The sequence below is a fragment of the Vanessa atalanta genome, chromosome 25, assembly GCF_905147765.1.
Source record: "Vanessa atalanta chromosome 25, ilVanAtal1.2, whole genome shotgun sequence".
In the NCBI taxonomy this organism is placed as follows: Eukaryota; Metazoa; Arthropoda; class Insecta; order Lepidoptera; family Nymphalidae; genus Vanessa; species Vanessa atalanta.
In genome coordinates this window covers 2,870,625-2,882,899 of record NC_061895.1, presented here as the reverse complement: position 1 = coordinate 2,882,899, position 12,275 = coordinate 2,870,625, and the positions used below count along the sequence as shown (strand labels likewise).

Here is a 12,275-nt window from a genome sequence, read left to right as displayed (position 1 = left end):
CTAATTTCAACGAAACTCTGCCACATGTGTATCCAGTGTTGGAATATGTTCCAAACCTTCTCCTCAAAAATGAGAGGAGGCCTTAGTCCAGCCGTGGGAAATTTACAGGCTGTTAATGCAAAAAATTACCCTTATTTGCTAAAATATATACAGAAGTTCAATTTAGCATACGAAATATTTATTTCAATTACGAATACACATCCTCATACAATTGCTGAGCCTGAATGACTCAGAATGAAGAAAATATAATATTCTGTTATATACATATTAATAACTCTTTATCTGAAGTTCTATCTTTGTCGAATTTATTAGCCGGGACAACATGCTTGTAACACACCTACGCTCACTAATTAGTAGTTTTATATTCACAATTTATGTGTTTTACGAATGGTTAGAATCGGCACCGGTATTATTTTCATTTCATTAAATTTCTAGCATGTTGTGCGCATCTTAGTAAATTAAAAAACTACGCTATTAATAATAATTTACCATGACCAGCAAATCCACTCAACATTGTAAATTTCACAGATAAACAATATCTTTAATTGGGCTTTTATTATCTGTGAATTTATATATAAATAACTTTGTCGTTTTGATTTATTTATGTAGTTTAAGATTTGAGGTCCCAACGCAACATAATGTAATTTCCGCTTTTATTTTTGAATTATTTAAATAAATAAATTATAGCGCAAACCTTGTATATATTTTAACCTATTCTCCTTCATGTATCTTTATGAAAAAAGTCAGGTTATTAAATTTGAACAACTAACACATCTGCAAATAATAAACTAACTTTAGTGAACGTTAATAAAGCACAGTTTTGTTTGGCAGGACAGCGCGTCAGTGTGCAGCGCGTGTCCGGAGTGCGCAAGCGCAGACGGTTCTGTTCGAGCTGTTGCCTTTCATGATCTGAGCGTCGTACCAGAGGAGGGGGAGCAAGAAAACAAGGTAAAATTGTAAAATGTAATCAATAAAAAATAAACAAATATGATACTTAAATAAAGATATTTATATTTAATGGTGATACCGGTTGTTTTTTTTTTTTTTGGTAAATGGTCACCATCGCCAACAGCCAATTAATATTTCTTACAACGCATAAAAAATATTTACCATTCCTTACATCGCCAATGCGCCACCGACCTTGGGAGCTAATGTATTATGTCCCTTGTACCTGTAGTTACACTGGCTCACTCGCCCTTCAAACCGGAACACAACAATACTAAGTACTGCTGTTTGGCGGTAGAATATCTGATGAAAAGGTGGTACCTACCCAGACGGGCTACGTAATATGGCGCCGGAAAATGACTTAGTGTATTTTTATGAAGTGGATGGTTACTTAGAGGTTTCAGAAGTAATAAATACGAAACGACGAAGAGATACATGAAATATGATGATTAAAGGCCCTGTTCCTAATCATTTATATTTATGGCTTAGTTTTATCTATGCGGTATTTATCTACATTGCGGTTTTAATTAAGTTGACTTCGAAGGCAACTCTACAGATTTTATTAGTCTATTAATTCTTTGCGCAATGAAACGCAATAAACATAACCAGAGCATCTAAAGTATATTAACTATTTTGATTGCTAAAGATAAGGTTAAAATTTAATAATAAATCGTGAATCGTCTTTTCAGACTTAAATTATATTCTTCTTTTTTCCGTTACATAAATGTTTCTTTACCTAAATATTAAAAAAAACATATAGACACATATATATAGGAAAATGTTTAATTAATCTTATATTAAATTTAAAATATTTTTAAAAACTTACCTGAATAAATGAGAGCTAACTTCGGCCAATGATTTACAACATCAAAAAATGTCAGAATTGCGTTTCATAGGGCAGAAGATTATTTAGAAACACAGACCTACAAAGCTTTAGAAGCTATTACGTACGAAAATAGATCCATTAGCAACAACAAACCGCGGAAAACTGTTCGAAATCAATAAAACGTCAATAGCACGTTGAGAGGGTCCATCCGAATACGATTTGTCTGGAATCTGAGTCAAGGGCGGACACCGACGTATGAAAATATTGTACCACCTAATGTAAAGAAATTATAAATAAACTCAGTCCAGTCTCGCCGGTCGCTTGGACCGCACAGTGAGTGATTCGTGTAATGTCTTCCCCAGTTCAGGAGATATGATGGTGATTTGTTTATGATCATTATTACGCTTGTGTGTCTCAATGACTGTTGGATATGGTTTGTTGAAATAATTTCTGCTATCATTTAATTTGTTTTTATCATACTGTTTTTCAAACTCTATTGTCTTTGCTTCTAATATATTATTAATATATATGTTCGTATTTAAAAATGTGTAAACTGATTACGAACGACTTTTTCTAAATGACTAATTCGTGGTGTTTTTTAAATTGACACTTAAATGTAACTCTTTTTGTAACTTTTACGAATATTTACAATTTTCATTATCGCTTTTCACTGACAGCACTAGAAAAGTCCTTGGCACTTATGACATATATTATAATAAGTTTATCTTTCGTTCTAAATGCAAAATGTTATAAGCAGACGCCAATTACTATTAACAATTAATAAGTCCATACTATTGTCCATGGATCTCAATCTGTTCTGCAATTCAATCAATGTCTGCGGAAGTGTGACGCACGTCACGTTCCCAAATCATAATATTAACGCGACAAATCCGTCGAGGTGACGCTACACCTAATTTTGAAACGATCAACGAACAGTTGGACAAAACCACGTCTGTGTCAATTAAAGCAGAGATAAAAAGAATTTTTGAGAATGTTTGAACACGTAAGTTGCCGTAAAAGAGATTTAAAATAAACCTTGTTTGAAACTGTTTAGACGATGATAATAAATAAAACAAAATGGGGTATATTCTTATGTATTTAATAACAATTTAAAACAAATACAATCACAATGCACTGAACTTAATTACGCACAAATAATTTATTGCAAATTGTATATATATCACGCGTGCTTCTAATTTTTAATGCATGATCTGTAATCAATGAAACCCGATATATTTTCTTTAATGTTTTATGATGATCACATTATAAACACACGCACGCAAAACGATAGCTTCAGAGCGCCGTGGGTGTAACCGCATAAACCTGTAAAATAATTTATTGTTTCAGAGTGGTGCCGCAACGCCATGCACATGCGATGAGTGCCAAAAAGATGCTAAACGAGATGAAGAGAATAAAAAAACAAATAAGAAAGAAACAATTTTAGCTAAAGAAACAAAGCAGTCCCTACTCAATGGGCCAACGCAACCAAATACGACAGACAATAGCTCTGATCGAACAGTCGACGTACTTGTACACGATGCTCCGAATATGCCAAGATTTTTCCAGTCTGTAACATCGACGCCTTTTCACGTGACTGGACCACCTCCTCCGGGATTTGTAATAGCTCCTTACCAACCTCCTCGTTTCCATACAGGCGGCAATGTAGAAGATTTATTGGGAGATGTCCAATCTGCTACTACAATACAAACTACATACATTCAACAAAACTCCATATTCATGTGCAACACGCGTAACATTGTTCAAAATAAATGCTGTTGTCAGAATCGCGATTCGAATGCAAAGACTGAAGTTTGTCAAGAACAAACACCAAAATGTTACGTTACAGAAAAGAATATTGAATTAACCTATGATTATCCTAGAACGACACCCATTCCAAGTAGTCCTAGCCAAAAATCTGGAGATGAAATAAAATCAACCACAACGGAAGTGGCAAGCACAGTTGTTTTCGTCGAAAAGAAGATGCCAGTAAAGCCGAAGAAATTCGATTTCTTTTTTAGATCGCGTTCTGCACCAGTCGGAGAAAACGAAGAACCAATATATGCAACAGTTAATAAACTGCCAAAAAAGTTAAGAAGAATGGAACTGGCAAATCTTGAAAAGGAGGTGGCATATAAAACAAGTGAAATAGAATCATCCACACGGACGGAGATTACTCTGAAAACTGATACAGAATCGCAAGTTCCACCTCCAGATGACGATACTAGCCGATCAGAACGAGAAAAGTCTACGATACCGCAAAGACAAGAGTCACCAAAGGCTAAAAAACGAAAGCGATTTTCACTAACATTCAAAAAACGAGAAAGAAAAAGACGTGAGAAGAAAGCAGAAGTCAAAAACGGAGTGAAGAATGGTGTACCAGTTCAAGTAGAGAGTGATAATGAAAGGCTGATAGAGGAACAGGATCCCAAGCACAAGCACTGCACAAGGCATCGACCGATGCCGCGTAGCGCCATGTCGTCTTCGAACTATAGCCCGCGTTATAAGCGGGATAGCTATCAGGTACTTACAGGATTTTTTATTAGAAAAATGTTCTCCGATGCAGCAATTGTCTCCATATCTGAAGATTGGGGCATTCACACGCTTTATCACACATTCTATTCCTAGTTTCATGTAAGTAGTTGTCAAGTTTTAGAATACCCATGCTCTTCTTCCTTAAAACACTCATATGTATACATTTTATTTTATGTATTATTGTTATTATATGTAAGTATATGTGTATTACAGTATACTCACCAACATTTTGTATTATTCTGATCCGCATCCTGACACCACAAAACACCATCATATTCTCCATTGCCATCAGATAAATGTACGGGCAAACGTTTGCGTGTGATTGCCCTACATCATAGCGTATATCTAGTCTTGAATTAAATATACATAAACAAATATCAATGAACCATACAATTAGATCCATATTTGCAAATTTGTTCATAGTTTATTTTATGATGTAAATATAGGTACATATTTCATTCGTCGTAGTTTTATGAAAAAATATGAGTTATTACTGAATTTATTTATTAAAGCCTTATTCACAGGTAGAGTTGATTTCTCCCAAATAGTCTGAGTTGTAATTTGATGGGTTGGATGTTTTTGATTGTCTTCTATGATCATTAAATTTACAGTTATCTTTTTACAGGAGATGACAACATCACATTCAGAGCACGAACGCACTAACAGCATGTGCTCGTCTGTGAACTCACTGGGATCTGCGTGCACACACAAATCGAGGAAACTATCAGTAGCGCCTCAAGACGGCTCCATACCTTGGTGCGGTTGCTGGGGAGCTGGTTGTGTTTAACCGTGAACTGGGAACCAAGATTTTGATACCGCGTGAATTAAAAACATTTTCTGTGAAAAAGTGATGTTTGTCGAACGAAACTTTAGCTGTGCTTGTACAACACCCATTTTATACATACAAAGAACTTTTAAAAGTAAATAGAATGGTATAGAATACTAGTTATAAACTGTTTTGTATTTCCACAAATGTTTAATAGTTTTTCACATATGCATACATTTCGAAGCTATTATATAGATTTTGAAAAAGTTGTCACTTGTCAATTTTAAAAGGAACAATTTGTATGATAATGGATAAAGACATTCGGTGAAACAAAATGTTGTCCGACGGCAGATTTTATAGTTTGCTACGTTGGATGTAAGGTATACCTACAGATAAAAAACATCAATCAACAAAATTAATAAAACATTAGCCGTATTTCAGACATACATTTCGTGTGTATTTGTTCCAAAATATTTTAAAAGATTTCCTCCGGACATTGTCATGTCTGAAAAACTCGCATAATTCGATAGAACGGTAATCCGACACTACCCAACCTGTCGACCTTTAATGGAAGTCCAAGCAGCCCGCTGACATGTCGATATTGACTTTGACATATCATTTTGCGTTCGTTTCGTTTCTCGCGCTGACAACAGCAAATACAATGTAAGTACGTCTATATTCAAATGCTGTGTTTGTTAAATAGGATAGATACATCTTGAACAGATGTGCATTATGTGTAGTTGTGTAAATAACGTTGTGACTGTACATTAGTGCGCTATAAATTATAAATGATTAAATTATTCAAATACCATTAAAAAGTTCATTATTACCACCTAAAATATTTTTTAATAGAATACTCTTCATCTAAATTTTTCTTTTTTATAAAATTGTTTGTGCAACTTAGTACACTTGACAGAAATGATATGTGACGTCAGAAATATTCCATTTCCGAACATTACTACATATAAATGAATTATATTGTACATTTATATGAATATTCATAATGGAGGGTAGGAACGTGGCGTGCCTTCGTAAGTAAATCTCTACATTATAACTGCTGATGCATCTATTGTTTTTCAAAGATGATCTATATTTTTTTATTTTATTATTGCATTACATTACATACATTAGCTAATTTCCCACTGCTGGGCTAAGGACTCCTCTCCCTTTGGGGAGAAGGTTTCGAGCATATTCCACCACGCTGCTCCAATGCGCGTTGGTGAAATACACATGTGGCAGAATTTCGTTGAAATTAGACACATGTTGTTTCCACGTGTGGTTTCCTCACGATTTTTCCTGCACTGCCGAGCACGAGATGAATTATAGACACAAATTAAGCACATGAAAATTCAGTGGTGCTTGCCTGGGTTTGTATCCGAAATCATCGGTTCATCGGCATCTTTTATTATCATAAAAATATTAAATACAGCCACATTCAAAGATATTAGCCGGTAAGTTATTGGCGCATTTAAGGCGCTACGTTAAATGCGTACTATGAGATAGTCTGACATTTGAAGGAACGCGCTTATCGGTGGAGTAAAACGGAATTAGAGAAACTTAGGCTTCAAAACGCACTTTTTTTTATTGTTTTAATTAAATGTAAAAATCCCATTCAATCAACACTTCAATTTTAATTTCAGATCTAAAGATCTGGAATACCTAACCTTATACATAATTACCGAAAGACACATTTTCTGATGAATTTCCATATGAGGCACTTCTTATCTCTACACTCCATAGTCAAAGTATTAGACAAACGAGAGGATTAACTTTGCTTGTTATCTGTCTCCAGAGATATTTTTTGTTGATGATGTTTTCTCATCAGTCTCCAGACATATTTTTTGAGTTTACTTTAGAAGATCAGACGAAATGATTTTTTCATTTTTTTTTGAACTGGCAACATTTTATTTCAAATTAAACCTTCTTGAATCAAACCAACGACTTATATTTTCAGAATTCTAATAAAAAAATGTAGAATAATTTTTTTCTATAATAGGCTTTTGAATAAAACAAAATATTATTACATAGATGGTTATTTATTATAAAATATGACACATTCTTTTGAACTGTGTTTACAGTTATTTGAGACGCACATAGCAAAATTGTCCTGACAGAAACTTCAATGGCTGTTTCATGGATTACAAATCGGTATTAGTTCACAAGATACTACTATCAAGTCTGGAAGTGAGATAATTGTATTTATTAATTTCAATGATTTTAAATTGATGATTTATATGGTAACATTATGAAATACGCGCCAAATTTTGTATTAATCAAATTTGACTTTTCCCAACTTTGCATTTGAATATTATTTTATGTTATTTCATATACATTAAAAAGAATATGTTTATAAAAAAAAATCATGTAAAAACGATTTCAATTTGAGTAATAATATATAATAATAATAATCTTCATAACCTTATCATTATTAGGATTTTGTTTCTGTTAATTAAGCAGCCATTGAACCTCCAGTCATCGAAGCGTACATTGATTCTACTTTAGAACATTCGAGAACCTACTAAAAAATATTTGGACGCAAACACAACGCATCAAGAATCCACATCGAATTAGAAATACCGAACTATACGTTTTCAAATAAAATGGCACAATATAAATTAAATTCAATCAATGAGTTCGTGTTTTCATATAAAAAAAATTAAAAATATATAAATCAAAACACTTCGATATATATTGTATTAGATAACAAATATATGGCTTTCAAAACTTTTACAATAATAAAAAAAATATTTCAATAAATAAATTACGAAAAATTAATCAATGTACAATATTTACATCGAATATTTATATATGAATTACATCGAATAAAAAATAATTATTAAGGGGAAACATCGATCATGCGTCGTAACGAGTAGGAAAAGCGATAATTTCTAGAAAATAATAATTATTACAAACGAAAGTAGGTTCTATGTCTTTTTCGATTCATAGTAAAATATAAAAAATTCCCTCGCATCATTCCCCTATTGGACACGATTATTTGCATCTCTTTCGCGCACGAGAACCGCTGAAATTAACGTCCGCGTGCGCGACAGAGACGGATGATATAATGATAATATTATATCTATATAATGAAAAGGAGGTGGCATATAAAACAAGTGAAATAGAATCATCCACACGGACGGAGATTACTCTGAAAACTGATACAGAATCGCAAGTTCCACCTCCAGATGACGATACTAGCCGATCAGAACGAGAAAAGTCTACGATACCGCAAAGACAAGAGTCACCAAAGGCTAAAAAACGAAAGCGATTTTCACTAACATTCAAAAAACGAGAAAGAAAAAGACGTGAGAAGAAAGCAGAAGTCAAAAACGGAGTGAAGAATGGTGTACCAGTTCAAGTAGAGAGTGATAATGAAAGGCTGATAGAGGAACAGGATCCCAAGCACAAGCACTGCACAAGGCATCGACCGATGCCGCGTAGCGCCATGTCGTCTTCGAACTATAGCCCGCGTTATAAGCGGGATAGCTATCAGGTACTTACAGGATTTTTTATTAGAAAAATGTTCTCCGATGCAGCAATTGTCTCCATATCTGAAGATTGGGGCATTCACACGCTTTATCACACATTCTATTCCTAGTTTCATGTAAGTAGTTGTCAAGTTTTAGAATACCCATGCTCTTCTTCCTTAAAACACTCATATGTATACATTTTATTTTATGTATTATTGTTATTATATGTAAGTATATGTGTATTACAGTATACTCACCAACATTTTGTATTATTCTGATCCGCATCCTGACACCACAAAACACCATCATATTCTCCATTGCCATCAGATAAATGTACGGGCAAACGTTTGCGTGTGATTGCCCTACATCATAGCGTATATCTAGTCTTGAATTAAATATACATAAACAAATATCAATGAACCATACAATTAGATCCATATTTGCAAATTTGTTCATAGTTTATTTTATGATGTAAATATAGGTACATATTTCATTCGTCGTAGTTTTATGAAAAAATATGAGTTATTACTGAATTTATTTATTAAAGCCTTATTCACAGGTAGAGTTGATTTCTCCCAAATAGTCTGAGTTGTAATTTGATGGGTTGGATGTTTTTGATTGTCTTCTATGATCATTAAATTTACAGTTATCTTTTTACAGGAGATGACAACATCACATTCAGAGCACGAACGCACTAACAGCATGTGCTCGTCTGTGAACTCACTGGGATCTGCGTGCACACACAAATCGAGGAAACTATCAGTAGCGCCTCAAGACGGCTCCATACCTTGGTGCGGTTGCTGGGGAGCTGGTTGTGTTTAACCGTGAACTGGGAACCAAGATTTTGATACCGCGTGAATTAAAAACATTTTCTGTGAAAAAGTGATGTTTGTCGAACGAAACTTTAGCTGTGCTTGTACAACACCCATTTTATACATACAAAGAACTTTTAAAAGTAAATAGAATGGTATAGAATACTAGTTATAAACTGTTTTGTATTTCCACAAATGTTTAATAGTTTTTCACATATGCATACATTTCGAAGCTATTATATAGATTTTGAAAAAGTTGTCACTTGTCAATTTTAAAAGGAACAATTTGTATGATAATGGATAAAGACATTCGGTGAAACAAAATGTTGTCCGACGGCAGATTTTATAGTTTGCTACGTTGGATGTAAGGTATACCTACAGATAAAAAACATCAATCAACAAAATTAATAAAACATTAGCCGTATTTCAGACATACATTTCGTGTGTATTTGTTCCAAAATATTTTAAAAGATTTCCTCCGGACATTGTCATGTCTGAAAAACTCGCATAATTCGATAGAACGGTAATCCGACACTACCCAACCTGTCGACCTTTAATGGAAGTCCAAGCAGCCCGCTGACATGTCGATATTGACTTTGACATATCATTTTGCGTTCGTTTCGTTTCTCGCGCTGACAACAGCAAATACAATGTAAGTACGTCTATATTCAAATGCTGTGTTTGTTAAATAGGATAGATACATCTTGAACAGATGTGCATTATGTGTAGTTGTGTAAATAACGTTGTGACTGTACATTAGTGCGCTATAAATTATAAATGATTAAATTATTCAAATACCATTAAAAAGTTCATTATTACCACCTAAAATATTTTTTAATAGAATACTCTTCATCTAAATTTTTCTTTTTTATAAAATTGTTTGTGCAACTTAGTACACTTGACAGAAATGATATGTGACGTCAGAAATATTCCATTTCCGAACATTACTACATATAAATGAATTATATTGTACATTTATATGAATATTCATAATGGAGGGTAGGAACGTGGCGTGCCTTCGTAAGTAAATCTCTACATTATAACTGCTGATGCATCTATTGTTTTTCAAAGATGATCTATATTTTTTTATTTTATTATTGCATTACATTACATACATTAGCTAATTTCCCACTGCTGGGCTAAGGACTCCTCTCCCTTTGGGGAGAAGGTTTCGAGCATATTCCACCACGCTGCTCCAATGCGCGTTGGTGAAATACACATGTGGCAGAATTTCGTTGAAATTAGACACATGTTGTTTCCACGTGTGGTTTCCTCACGATTTTTCCTGCACTGCCGAGCACGAGATGAATTATAGACACAAATTAAGCACATGAAAATTCAGTGGTGCTTGCCTGGGTTTGTATCCGAAATCATCGGTTCATCGGCATCTTTTATTATCATAAAAATATTAAATACAGCCACATTCAAAGATATTAGCCGGTAAGTTATTGGCGCATTTAAGGCGCTACGTTAAATGCGTACTATGAGATAGTCTGACATTTGAAGGAACGCGCTTATCGGTGGAGTAAAACGGAATTAGAGAAACTTAGGCTTCAAAACGCACTTTTTTTTATTGTTTTAATTAAATGTAAAAATCCCATTCAATCAACACTTCAATTTTAATTTCAGATCTAAAGATCTGGAATACCTAACCTTATACATAATTACCGAAAGACACATTTTCTGATGAATTTCCATATGAGGCACTTCTTATCTCTACACTCCATAGTCAAAGTATTAGACAAACGAGAGGATTAACTTTGCTTGTTATCTGTCTCCAGAGATATTTTTTGTTGATGATGTTTTCTCATCAGTCTCCAGACATATTTTTTGAGTTTACTTTAGAAGATCAGACGAAATGATTTTTTCATTTTTTTTTGAACTGGCAACATTTTATTTCAAATTAAACCTTCTTGAATCAAACCAACGACTTATATTTTCAGAATTCTAATAAAAAAATGTAGAATAATTTTTTTCTATAATAGGCTTTTGAATAAAACAAAATATTATTACATAGATGGTTATTTATTATAAAATATGACACATTCTTTTGAACTGTGTTTACAGTTATTTGAGACGCACATAGCAAAATTGTCCTGACAGAAACTTCAATGGCTGTTTCATGGATTACAAATCGGTATTAGTTCACAAGATACTACTATCAAGTCTGGAAGTGAGATAATTGTATTTATTAATTTCAATGATTTTAAATTGATGATTTATATGGTAACATTATGAAATACGCGCCAAATTTTGTATTAATCAAATTTGACTTTTCCCAACTTTGCATTTGAATATTATTTTATGTTATTTCATATACATTAAAAAGAATATGTTTATAAAAAAAAATCATGTAAAAACGATTTCAATTTGAGTAATAATATATAATAATAATAATCTTCATAACCTTATCATTATTAGGATTTTGTTTCTGTTAATTAAGCAGCCATTGAACCTCCAGTCATCGAAGCGTACATTGATTCTACTTTAGAACATTCGAGAACCTACTAAAAAATATTTGGACGCAAACACAACGCATCAAGAATCCACATCGAATTAGAAATACCGAACTATACGTTTTCAAATAAAATGGCACAATATAAATTAAATTCAATCAATGAGTTCGTGTTTTCATATAAAAAAAATTAAAAATATATAAATCAAAACACTTCGATATATATTGTATTAGATAACAAATATATGGCTTTCAAAACTTTTACAATAATAAAAAAAATATTTCAATAAATAAATTACGAAAAATTAATCAATGTACAATATTTACATCGAATATTTATATATGAATTACATCGAATAAAAAATAATTATTAAGGGGAAACATCGATCATGCGTCGTAACGAGTAGGAAAAGCGATAATTTCTAGAAAATAATAATTATTACAAACGAAAGTAGGTTCTATGTCTTTT

The 12,275-nt window shown here is 33.0% G+C and overlaps 1 protein-coding gene across 8 annotated transcripts in view; it reads left to right on the top strand.

The window, feature by feature from the left end:
* The window catches only part of LOC125073822, a 64,301-nt gene extending 54,127 nt beyond the window's left edge, over positions 1–10,174 (top strand). For 4 of the 8 annotated variants that reach the window (XM_047684918.1, XM_047684917.1, XM_047684914.1 and 1 more), the window contains 3 exons: positions 832–948; positions 3,119–4,291; positions 4,929–5,903. In XM_047684918.1, the coding sequence (XP_047540874.1) occupies positions 832–948; positions 3,119–4,291; positions 4,929–5,090 (1,452 nt within the window). In that variant the 3' untranslated portion in view covers positions 5,091–5,903. Of the gene's footprint in view, positions 1–831; positions 949–3,118; positions 4,292–4,928; positions 5,904–8,166; positions 8,563–9,199 lie in introns of those variants that run through there. The other 4 variants (XM_047684921.1, XM_047684920.1, XM_047684919.1 and 1 more) reach the window with 2 other exon arrangements.
* The last annotated feature ends 2,101 nt before the right edge of the window (positions 10,175–12,275 follow it).